General features: G+C 39.2%; 1 protein-coding gene across 1 annotated transcript in view; it reads left to right on the forward strand.

Annotated features, from left to right (window-relative positions):
* TM7SF3 (transmembrane 7 superfamily member 3) overlaps positions 1–12,399 on the forward strand; it is a 28,896-nt gene extending 16,497 nt beyond the window's left edge. The window contains exons 6-12 of the mRNA XM_081083712.1: positions 940–1,117; positions 3,072–3,158; positions 4,303–4,383; positions 5,351–5,503; positions 8,212–8,309; positions 9,116–9,278; positions 10,521–12,399. Of these exons, the coding sequence (XP_080939838.1) occupies positions 940–1,117; positions 3,072–3,158; positions 4,303–4,383; positions 5,351–5,503; positions 8,212–8,309; positions 9,116–9,278; positions 10,521–10,783 (1,023 nt within the window). The 3' untranslated portion in view covers positions 10,784–12,399. The remainder of the gene's footprint in view (positions 1–939; positions 1,118–3,071; positions 3,159–4,302; positions 4,384–5,350; positions 5,504–8,211; positions 8,310–9,115; positions 9,279–10,520) is intronic.
* The last annotated feature ends 736 nt before the right edge of the window (positions 12,400–13,135 follow it).

Below are 13,135 nucleotides of genomic sequence, written 5' to 3' on the forward strand. Positions count from 1 at the left end.
CGGGTAACGTATAAATACGTAAACTAAAGTTATTGTAATTTTACTGAACGTTGCCATTTGCGCAAAAAATTAGCAAAAATGGCCTGCGCCACCTGTTAGCGCGCGATTAAAACTACCCACAAACAATGTGTTAAAAACAACCTTTAAAAGGGAATTTTTTTAAAAATATATTTTATTGATTTTTTTAACAGAGAGGAAAGGAGAAGGATAGAGAGTTAGAAACATCGATGAGAGAGAAACATCCATCAGCTGCCTCCTGTACACCCCCTACTGGGGATGTGCCCACAACCAAGGTACATGCCCTTGACCGGAATCGAACCTGGGACCCTTGAGTCTGCAGGCTGACACCCTATCCACTGAGCCAAACCGGTTAGGCTAAAAGGGAATTTTTGAAGTTAGGGAGTATTGCATAACAACTACATGTAATGTCTTCTTATTTCAGAGCCTGTTAAACAAAAATAAGTTGGTACTCTATGAGGTGTTAACAAACTTTGCCAGCCCTGTAACTAGCAGTAATAGCTAACACTTGTTGAACACTCACTCTTGTGCCATGCATTGTGTTAAGTATTGAGGAAAGACTAGTGAGCAAAATAAATATGGTTCCTGCCCTTATGTTGTTTACAATCTAGCAGGTAAGAGAAAAATATTTTTGCTTTGTCCCAATTAGTCTTTACATGCTACTTATATCTTATTTTATTTAATTATTAACATTTAACACTATATAAAAACTTTAGAAGTATTTTGTGTAAGAGCTTGTTTATATTAATTAGTACATACAAACTGTGTATGACAATCTTTTGATAAAACTAAACATGTTGGTGTATTTTTTAGAAAGAAATATATTTTAATATTATAATTTGATATCACATGTAGGTGGATTATAACAGAATAGCCTTTAAGAAAATCTAAACACTAATCATGCATCATGTTTGGCTTCAGGTGGTTACTCTAACAGCTAATGATAAGACAAGTGTTTCCTTCTCCTCCCTCCGGGGACAAGGTGTCATTTATAATGTAATTGTTTGGGATCCAGTTCTCAATACATCTGCTGCTTATGTTCCTGCTCACACATATGCTTGCAGCTTTGACACAATGGAGGGTAATTGTCCTTCTCTTGGTGAGTATATGGATTCAAACTTTGCAAACTCTTCTTTGACTTTGAAGATCTATATCAACTAATATAGAACTTAAGAAAATGCTTTTGTGTAGTACTCATTTATTCATTTATTCTACAGATGCCTCTTAAGCCCCTACACTACTCTACTCTCTGCTGTCTGTTTTTAGCACTGGAAGATAGCAGTGTGTGTGTGTGTACTTAACATTTTATTTTGAAATAGTTTCATGGAAAAGATGAAAAAATAGTAACAATGTCTGTATAATCTTCACCTAGATTCTTCAAATGCTAGTTAACATATTTTGCTATTTGCTTTTTATTCTATTTACTAGAGGCCCAGTGCACAAATTCGTGCATGGGTGGGGTCCAGCTGGCCCGGCCCCAATTGGGGCGGATGGGGGCTGGGCCTGTTGGGGGGACGAGATGGCAGGAGATTGGCTTGCTGGCCCACCCCTATTGGGGCCAATCAGTGCTGGGCTGGTTGTGGGGAGGGTTGTGGCTCCACCCCCAATTGGGGTAGGGGGGCTATTTGGGGGTGGGGTCAGCCATGGGGAGGCACTGAGGGTGGTGGGCCGGCCGGCCCTGTCCCTGATTGGGGTTGCAGGGGCTGATCAGGGGCGGGGCTGGCCAGGGAGAGGGGCTGCAGGAGGTTGGCCAGCCAACCCCACCCCCCATTGGGGTGTGGGGGGTGGTCAGGGGTGGGGCTGGCTGGGAGGAGGGGTTGTGGGCCTATCGTGGTGGGGTGGGCAATTGGGAGTGGGGCTGGCTGGGGGGGAAGGGAGGGTTGAATTTGGCTGGCTGCCCAGTCCACCCCGCCCTTGACTGGGGCGGGAGAGTCCGATTAGGGGTGGGCCAGCCCCACCCCCTGATCGGGCTGGTTCACCCCTGATCGGGCCAGTTCACTGGCCACAGTGGGCCTCATAGCGACTGGTTGTTCTGGCTTTACGGTTGCTGGCTTTTTATTTATACAGATAGCTCTATTTGGCATTCTTCTTTTAAGAAGAGCTTTTGGTCATCAACTTGGGATGAATTACAGTTCCTCCTTTAAAAGAGCGGGCTACAGTCCTTTCCTTCATCAGTTCCCATCCACGGGTCTTAAAATAAGCAGAATGTGGCATTGTCTTTCATTTCCTCTTTCATTTGGGTTCTTCCTTCTCAGCAAAGCTGCTATGTAGGTATATATTGTGTCCTACAAATCCTGGTCTTCTATCTCGTGTTTCTCATTTAAATGTAGGTCTTTGTGGTATTTCCATCTGAGTCTTAAGTGTTTTATGTATTTTGATTGGTGGTGAGTTTTTTCACATGAGTTTATATAGGTGTTTTGTATTTGGTTTTAGTTTAGGGATTATTTTCTTGTGTTTGTCTCAAAGGAGTCATGATGGTGATGAATGTATTGTAGTTTATTATATTTTGTTTTTAAAAACATGTTTTTATTGACTTCAGAGAGAGGAAGGGAGAGGGAGAGATAGAAACATCAGTGATGAGAGAGAATCATCTATCAGATGCCTCCTGCACACCCCCCTCCTGGGGATCGAGCACACAACCCAGGCATATGCCCTGACTGGGGAATCGAACCATGATCTCCTGGTTCATAGGTCAACACTCAACCACTGAGCCACACCAGCCAGGCTGTAGTTTATTTTTGAAGAAACAGAATTATTTGTTTTAGGTATACTCTCTCCTCCTCCTTTCCCACTTCCTCCCGCCCCCTCTCCTTAGAATATGTTACATACTCCTATCAGGAAGCATATATTTTTTTTATTTTGTTATGCCAGCAGCCATTGCCTACATACATTAATTCATTTAGGGGTGACTAGGATATGTTTAAAATAAATTATACATGCATGGACTAAATTACTGTCAGTTGACTTTGCTTTTTTCATGAAGCTTTGTTGTATTGATTAAATACAAAGTAACAAATTGCATGTATTATTCACTAAATTTTCATTATTTTTAGGAAGAGTATCAACCAAAGTGTTTTTCACTCTTTTTGCCCTGCTTGGTCTCTTCATTTGTTTCTTCGGACACAGATTCTGGAAAACAGGTATTGTGTCTGATGTAGTTGCTATTGCATGCCTCATGGTCTTTTTTCTTAAATGCTGTGGGGAATTGATGATCTTTAAGGAGAGTAAGCAACTGTTGACCTCCACTGTCTTCATAAACTTGTGGTTGGGTTGTTTTAGTAAAGATTCTACCGAGTTGCTCTGCATTTTTATTTTTTCTCTTTTTCCAATAATGGAGTTTACCACCTCCTCTTGTTAGTGGAATAAAATGTGATTTGTGCAGCAAACTTCTCCACTTGCTAGATTTCCTAGTTGGTTAAAGATAACAGGTTAGGAATCAGGATGTCAATGTAAAAAATATATATGTATGTGTGTGGATTTCAGTGTTGGTTTTCGACATGGTTTCATATAAATCAGGCTGTAGGACTCCATGTATAAGTCATTAACAAGGAGTATAAATGGAACATCAGAGGGAGAGTGAACATAATCCTGATTGCATAAAACTCTATAAACTTGCTTAAACAAATTGTTTGAAATAGCAATTCCTTTTCCTCCATCAGTATACCTTTTTTTCTTGATTGAGAAGAGATGATTGTGAAGAATATTTAATTCCTCAAAGTGTAGAATGATTCTGTAACAAAGAATTTAATTCCTAAGCTGCATGGAAGGCCCCAAAGATATTACTAGGTATTTTAACGGATGAAGATAATGGTTGGATTGTTCATTCTAAAAAGGAAAGGATGAATTAAAAGGAGACATAAAAGTCACATTTTGCTTTGGAATATTTTGTGTGGCTTTTTTTTACCTTTTCAATCAATTTTCTCTTAAGTTGAAATTTAGTGTGCAATTTCAGATCAGACACAATGACAGAAGTACTATTCTTATTTTAAGAAGGAAGTATAACTGTATTAAAATGAGCTCTGAAATTAACAACTTAGCAATTGAAATTGACCTAAATACAAGAAGGTATAACCTATGGTTAACACTTTAATAGTGTACCCATTTAATAGTAATATTTACTCCCTATGAATTCTGCATTTTTCCTGCCTTTAGATAATTATTTCTCTCCTCCAATTGCCCTAATGTGGAAGCATGAATTTGTACATTAAATTCTTAAATTGCATTGTAAAAAGAATACCTAACCATAACTTGTGTTTTTTTTCTTTCCTGATGGTTTGCTACTAGAATTATTCTTCATAGGCTTTATCTTCATGGGATTCTTCTTTTATATACTGATTACCAGACTGACACCTATTAAGTATGATGGTAAGTAAAAATAATATAGCTTAATTAGGTGTTTAAAAGGAAGATGCTGTGTTTACACTCCACCTTTGCTTCTACAGTTTGTCCAGTATTGTGTATGATATGCTATTTTGTGTGTAAAATAATGTAAAACCTGTATTCTAAACATCTTTTCTAAACTGCTTGTTCAGACCTTCTCTTCCAAGTTTTTGGTACTTGGTAAATTACTTGGTATTTAGGGAAATGAAGGTCCCTATGGATTATAAACCTGTGTTTCAGCTATGATGATATACTGAAATATGAGATTTACAACAGTTAAAACGTTAAGATTTTCTTCACCTTGAAACAGCGGTTCTCAACCTGTGGGTCGCGACCCCTTTGGGGGGCGAACGACCCTTTCACAGGGCTCGCCTAAGACCGTCGGAAAACACATATATAATTACATATTGTTTTTGTGATTAATCACTATGCTTTAATTACGTTCAATTTGTAACAATGAAAATACATCCTGCATACCAGATATTTACATTACGATTCATAAGAGTAGCAAAATTACAGTGATGAAGTAGCAATGAAAATAATTTTATGGTTGGGGGTCACCACAACATGAGGAACTGTATTAAAGGATCGCGGCATTAGGAAGGTTGAGAACCACTGCCTTAAAACAAACACAACCCCTCTGTCCTTGTCATGTTTAACAGAATGCTTGTCATTCCTTCTTCCTAGTGTATAGGTTGTGCCAAGTCATGCCTGCCACCAGTCCTGGGAGGTTTAGCCCTCCAGCTAGGGTTCATGCCTCAGACTGGCTCCTCCCGAGAGAGGGCGAGCCCATGCTGGTCTCATGGCAGCACTGAAGAGCCCACCCACCTCTGTTGGTGCCTGACCAACAGAAAGGCTAAGGGCGGCCCTGGCAATGGTCTGTTGCGTCTAAAGCAGGCAGTCAGAGAAGCCACCTCTGGTCAGTCACACAGTTCCTCTTCTGTCTGTGCAGTCCGTCTGGTTCTGACAGCCATCGCCGGAAGTCTTGGTGGGATTTTCTTGGTAGCTGCTTGGTGGCGATTTGGCATCCTCACGCTCTGCATGCTGTGTGTTGGACTGGTGCTGGGCTTCTTCGTCTCTTCGGTGACTTTCTTCACTCCGTTGGGTAAGAGACGCGTAACTCAGTGTTGCGTGCGTTCAGTTTATTGTCTGAAAGGTCTCATTTGGGCTCTCTAGGTACAAGTATTGCCTCATCAGGGATGTGGGGTCTTCTATAGCGTTCTGGAAATTGGCACTTGATGATGTGGCACTTTAGGGAGGGTCAGTACAAATAAGAAGCCCTCTTTCCTCAAAGATACCTGTACTAGATGACTTATCGAAGGCCTTTAGAGACAGCTTTGTTCCTATTTGTGAGACCAGGTGTGTGTCTAAGTCTGTTTCTGTTAGAATTAGTGGTGGGAAAATGCATTCTTAATATATAGCAGAACAGTGGGTTTTGTTCTTCATTTTTTACTCACACGAATCTTAAGTAGAAGCCCAATAGAGCCCGCAGGTAAACTGGGTGCTGCTTTGACGGCAGCTGACTTGGGGACTCAGTGCTTTTCTCAGACTTCTCTTTTACTCCGAACCTCCACTCCCACCCTTTGCCAAACTTTGTGTTCCTCAGGTACCTACTTGTAGTCATCTTAGGCCGCAGCACAGGGATGGTTCTGTTTTGTTGTTTTTTGTTTGTTTGTTTTAATTTTTTTTACATAATTCAATTTCGATCCATGTAAAAAATCTGGTTAACTTGTAAGTTAATTTTTTCTTTGCAGTTGTGCAGTAACTTACATTTCCTGATTGTTGTCAAACATGGAAAAAGAGTATCTACATTCCAAGGAACTCTATTAGGCTATTTATGTTATATTTAGTTTTTGTATTGCAATATCAGATTAAAGTAGATGGAAATGTTAGAAATAAGTATAGTTGTCTTTTGAGGCTATCAACTTTGAGAACACAGGGTATAACAGAATGTAGTTGGTGCTCTATAAAGATTTTTTTTTTTTAAGACCAGAGAGAATTGACAACCTTTACTGACCATTGAGAGGCCCTTTTGTTCTAATTTTAGCAAACCTAAAGCCAGGTTCATTCCCACAGCTCCCCCCTCCCCTCCCCTTTGCAGGTAGCTTTTTTTACTTTTATTTTTCAATTAGTGTTACTGGGAATGCAGATTGGTGTAATCATGATGGAAAACAGTATGGAGGTTCCTCAAAAAATTAACAATGGAACTGCCTTCTGACCCAATGATTCCACTTCTGGGAATATATCAGAAGGAAGCCAAAGCACTAATTCAAAAGAATATATGCATCCCTATGTTCATTGCAGTGTTATTTACAGTAGGTAAGATATGGAAGCAACTAAAGTGCTCGTCAATAGATGAGTGGATGCCCTAGCCGGTTTGGCTCGGTGGATAGAGCGTCGGCCTGCGGACTGAAAGGTTCCAGGTTCGATTCCGGTCAAGGGCATGTACCTTGGTTGAGGGCACATCCCCAGTAGGGGGTGTGCAGTAGGCAGCTGATCGATGTTTCTCTCTCATCGATGTTTCTAACTCTCTATCTCTCTCCCTTCCTCTCTGTAAAAAATCAATAAAATATATTTAAAAAAAAATAGATGAGTGGATAAAAAAAGCTGTGGTACTCATGTACAATGGAATATTACTCAACCTGAAAAAAAATGAAATCTTACCATTTGCTACAGCATGGGTGGACCTAGAGGGTATTGTGTTGAGTGAAATAAGTCAGACAGAGAATGACAACTACCATATGATTTCACTTATATGTGGGATTTATAGAATTCCTACTCTTCCAGGATACTTGGGTCTCAACATGTGGGGCCACCTTCAGGTGGACTGAGCGATGGTGCCACTGTCAGTATTAAATAATTCTCAGGCCCGACCTGGTTTGGCTCAGTGGATAGATAGAGTGTCGGCCTGCGGACCAAAGGTCTCGGGTTTGATTTTGATCAGGGGCACGCACCTAGATTGCAGTCTCCTCCCCGGCCCAGGCGCTGGTCAGGGCGTATGCAGGAAGCAGTCAATCCATGTGTTTCTCTAACATCAGTATTTCTCTCTTTTCCTCTCTCTTCCACTCTCTCTAAAAAAATCAGTGGAAAATGCCCTTGGGTGAGGATTAAAAAAAATAATTGTCAGGCATAAATTCTCATATAATTTATTTATAAATAGGAGTTCTAATATGTTCATCTTGGGTCACCCAAGGTGTGCCATATTTTGGAAAAATTTGGTAGGAACAGATAGGTGGTTAGCTCCTGTCTTTCCTGATGCATTAGGAGATCACATTTCCAGTATGCAGTGGCTGGGCAGGACCTGATTGATGGTAAAAATCTACTAAATGGATTTTGCTGCCTCAGTTGGGTGGGAGTTCATATCATTAGCTCTAAATCCCATTTCCTTGCATTTTTACTTTGCAGTACAAAATCATGGAATCATAAAAATTTAGAGCTGGAATGGATGGTTTGGAGTTTGGAGATGAAGTGGTTCAATCTTCTCATTTTATGGGTTAGGAAACTTGAGGCCTGGCTTCACAGCCTGTGATGGAAGACACGGATTAGTCAGGCCTCTTGTGAATCATCCTGGGAATAAATGCAGAGCATTTACCTGCTTGATTTTACTCCCACCCTTCTATCTGCTGGGACACACCTTTCAAAGGTGATTGTATTGACAGCTAAATGAAGAAAATGAGAATTCATTTCTAAGTGCCAACACATTCTCTGGTTGTTACACATTAAGCCTTCTATGTATGTCCATGTTCAGATGTTGAGAAAATGAAATTTAACGTAGTGAACATGTCTACTCTTTATTTCTTTTTGCTTTTTCAGGAAACCTAACAATATTTAGTAATGATGCTGTGTTCTGGGTGACGTTCTCTTGTATAGTTGTTCTCATTCCAGTAATTTTCATGGGCTGCCAAAGAATAGTAAGTGTTTCATCAACAGTTAGATTTATTTATTATATTGTCCTGGGCCTTTAGTTGTTCACTTATTGCATCAGTTTGCATGTTTTATTCACAAGTACCGTATGATTTCACTTATATGTGGACTCTAATGAACAAAATAAACTTAACAAAGTGGAGACAGACTCATGGATAAAGAGAACAGACTGACAGCTGGGAGTTGGGGGCTGGGTGAGAAGGGTAAAGGGATTAAGCAAAGACTCATGGACACAGGCAACAGTATGGTGATTGCCAGAGAGAAGAGGAGTGGGGGAGAGAGAAGAGAGTAAAGGCAGGGGGTAAATGGTGATGGAAGGAGACCTGACTTGGGATGGTAAACACAATATAATATACAGATGATATATTGTAGAATTGTGTTCCTGAAACCTATATAATTTATCAACCAATGTCAGCCCAATAAATTCAATAAAAAATAAAATTTAAAAATATGCTTATAACAGTGGGAGCAGAGAAGGTTGGACTCACTGTAATGCAACAACCTGATGGATCATTAGCCATCTCTGCAAAAGAGTGGTTCTTTGTTTAATTAAACTTTATTGTTGAAGTTCTTTCACAGGAAAGATACCTTTTATATAAGGTAAACTGTGTTTTAAGAACTCATTATGGTGTCAAAGATTGTTCTTAGTTTATAGGAACCTTTATTCAGCTCTAAGACTTGGTCCTTTTCATGTGAGCAGAAGTGATTCCCTGTGTTTGAGGCCAGTGATAAGAGTTAGCAACTATTCTTGTTCTACCAGAGGTAAAGCTTAAGATTTCCCTCTCTTCCACAGCTGAACATCCTGACTTGTGGATTCATTGGCTCCTATTCGGTGGTTTTGGCCATTGACAGTTACATGTATACAAGTCTTTCTTACATCGCTTTGAATGTACTCAAGAGAGCACTCAGCCCTCATTTCCGCAGAGCTTTCACAAATGTGCCTTTTCAAACTAATGGTAAGACCCTAAATCCAAGAATCAGAGCGATAGTCAGTTAGGAATATTGGCTCACCTGTGCTAACAGAAGCACTTGGTAATTGAATGAAAGAAAATTAGCTGGAGGAAAGAAAGTTAACTGGACACAAGGAGGAAGCAAACACCATTCAAATGCTGTTAATAACTTATGATCATAGAAACAAAGAATTTAAATTTGTTAGGCGGTTAAAGTTCATACTTCTAAAAGTCTACTAAATGAACTTTGTTAATTTCTAAATCAGGATTACTTAGGCTTACCTGGTCAATTCCCAGTTGTGAAGAAAATGCTGAGAATAAAGATGGCACCCAAGGGTTGGGTGGGGTGAGGGATGAGAATGACAACCTGTTTTTTTAGGTTATTCCCTGCTTCCCTCCTTTAAAAAAGCATGTAATTTGCTAATTGAAAGCAAAAGTGATTTTTAGTAAGTATATTATTTCCTTAGTTGTAGAATTTCTACCCATTACAGATTTTCCATGAACTCTTTGAAGGAAAAAAGACCACTAAATTAAATGGTCACAAAGATTATAAGATATGTTGGTTTCAGAAATGTGAAAACATGGAGGATGGAAAAGCCTGTCTTAGAACTAAAGATATATAAGCACAAATCTTTCCTTCTACTGTCCTGAGCCTGCCCCCTCATTGGATAAGAGGTTGATGGTAGAGACCTTGAAATCCACATGTCTTGGAAGTTTTACATACAAGACACTATTTCGCCAAGCCTTTACTAGAAGCCCAGTACAACTTGTTGCACCTCTTCCTACATTTCTAATTGCACTCTATGTGAGTGGGGTGATGAATGGGAAAAAAGAGAGCAAGCATGGTGGCGTCCAGTGTTCCACGATGCACGTTTGTGAGGTATACCTGGAATGCTGCCTTCTTCCCCGCCCCTTTGTGGAAAACACCACAAACAACTGTGCCTGTGGGCACTGGTCATAAAATATTGGAATGTGAAGGACCCAAACAACTGGTTCCTTTACAAGCTGTCTGGACTTTCATGTTACTGTAACAGAAAGTTCCTATCTTCAAATATAAGATGATAGTTTCTTCACTCATTCCTTGGTTTGTAAGTAAGGAAATAACTTATGTTTGGACAAACTCACCACAAAGACTTATCTTACTAAGAAAAGATGGCATAGATTTAGGTAGGCTATGAAAGGTTACATGTTAGATCTGCTTGGTTTTGAAATACGAAAGTTCCAACTGTGCGTTTTACTGTTTTTTAGACTTTATTATCCTGGCGGTATGGGGCATGCTGGCTGTCAGTGGAATTACGTTGCAGATTCGGAGAGAAAGGGGGCGACCGTGTTTTCCTCCCCACCCGTACAAGTTATGGAAACGAGAGAGGGAACGCAGGGTGACCAACATCCTGGATCCCAGCTACCACATCCCGCCATTGAGAGAGAGGCTCTATGGCCGATTAACCCAGATCAGAGAGCTCTTCCAGAAGGAGCAGCCAGCTGGAGAGAGAACACCCCTGCTTCTGTAGATGCCAGAGGGCTTGGTCAGTGTGATCCTGAAGAACACAGGCACTGCGCAGCTTTGGTGTTCGTGCCCAGCCTGCTTCAGCAATCTCCAGTGCAAGTCTAATAAGAAAGCAGGCTTGTGTATCTGTGTGCGGTGTCCTTACCGATGCATGGAGATTATAATTCTAAGTGATGAAAAGATGACCAAAAAATGGGTGAATAGGGAAGCTTTTCCGTATTCCAAAATACTTGAGAAATTACTCTTGGTTTACATGATCAACTTGTTCCATTAAATAGATACACACACACACACACACACACACACACGCACACAAATTAAAAAAACTGATTCTCACATAAAGCCCTGATGTTTTCTTTTCACAAGTCCTGGAAAATTTCTCACACTTTAGTACGTCTAAACCTGGGGGGCAGGGGCACAGAGGGTGGTTTGAGTGTTAGACTGAGTTTTTTGCTACTGTTTAGAGATTTAGGGATTTGATACTGGGTCTTTGAACTTCTGAGTACAAAAGGAGAACTAACTTAAAAAGTCTGATTACTTAATTGCATCTCTCTTAGTATCATATAGTAACAAAAGGTGTCATTCTTTTGCTTATTTTTGTGATAAAAAACATTTACCATATCATTTTAAATGTATAGTTTTTGCTTTTTTATTGTTCAAAATGGTAATTTAAGTAGCTAAATTATTTCAATTTGAAAATAGATCTAATTTATATAGATAACAGAACTTTTATATGGATGATTAATTTATATTCCAAATAATGGCCTGGTTTGTTTTCTGGCCCTTTAAAAGAGTATTGATAGCTGAGCTCTCATTTAAATCATATTAAGTGACATGAATTTTTGTTTTAATCTTTATCTGCATTTTGTAGTTCTTTCAGCTAAATTAGTTATTAGCATTGATGTAAAATACAATTTCAAAAAATCTTTATATGAAGCCCTTTGTACCATCTGTGTTTTAAAGTGATGAGGAAGTCAATGCACTCAGTGTTTAATGGAGCTACTTTTGAAGTAGAGGCTTGGCATTTGTAAGAAAAGTCCCTTCAGTTTTAACTTTTTGTTTTTCCCATCATGAGAATGTAACCTGGGTGCCCTGGGCTGCATAGCTGCTCCTCATGGCCTTTTAACTGTCAGAGCCTCTGCCACCAGCTCTGCCTGGGACTTGACATGTCTGAGTGACAGGGTGGTTGTATGCACATTTGTGAGTTAACCACCATTTGAAATGATGCTGCTTTAGAGTTTTTTCAAAGCACAACAGATTTTTGAAATTTCGGGTAGCTGGAAAATTTTCAACTTTTACTTTTGAAAGTGTCTTGGAAATGATTTATTCTGTAATCCACACTATTTATATAACCGCAGTAACACTTAAACTTGAAGGAAATTTTTTTTTTATAATTCACCGTAGGGATTCTGACTTCTGCCATATCTTGGTATGTTCTAACAAAGTTATACAAAATGTTTGTGAGTTATTTTCTATACCATCAAAGCGCACTGCCAGTGAAGATTGTAAAGACACAACACACATTTTTTGGAGGGAGATACAAATTGTTAAAATTTATGTTAATTTGTGAGTAATAAAAAGCTCGTTTGTACAATTTTTTAATAATAAATTCCTATTTTGAAAAAAATGCTAAAATGTCTCATTATTATAAAAATCTTATAAAAATTTTTTGCCAACTATCTTTGTACCACAGTAACAAGGCATAAGAAGACAGTTTCATAGCTATAAAAACAATTATTTAATTAAAAATAATTATTTAAAGAATCAGTTTAAGCACAAATGAAATCATAAGAAATGAAGGAGCCTAACCGGTTTGGCTCAGTGGATAGAGCGTTGGCCTGCGGACTCAAGGGTCCCAGGTTCGATTCCAGTCAAGGGCATGTACCTTGGTTGCGGGCACATCCCCAGTGGGGAGTGTGCAGGAGGCAGCTGATTGATGTTTCTCTCATTGATGTTTCTAACTCTCTATCCCTCTCCCTTCCTCTCTGTAAAAAATCAATAAAATATATTTTTTTTAAAAAATGAAGGAATTCTGGGGCAAGCTGATTGATGTCTTTAGTGGGTTAGTTCATTAGAACTTCAGGTATGTCAAACTGAAGGAAAGTAATAGTATTGGAAAAGTATACTGTCCTATTTTGTTTCTGATAATCTGTTATAGGCTACCTACCATGTTTTCAAACCACAGTAGCTCACCAGTGCTATAGATCAACTGAGTTCCATAGAAGATGAGATAGTAACTGATTTTAACGAAGAAATTGCTAGAATATTAGACCACAAATGGACTTTATTTTTTAAAAAGTATATTTTTACTTATTTCAGAGAGGAAAGAGGAGAGAGAACCATCAATGATGAGAGA

This window comes from Myotis nattereri, assembly GCF_964212035.1.
Source record: "Myotis nattereri genome assembly, chromosome: 2".
NCBI lineage: Eukaryota > Metazoa > Chordata > Mammalia > Chiroptera > Vespertilionidae > Myotis > Myotis nattereri.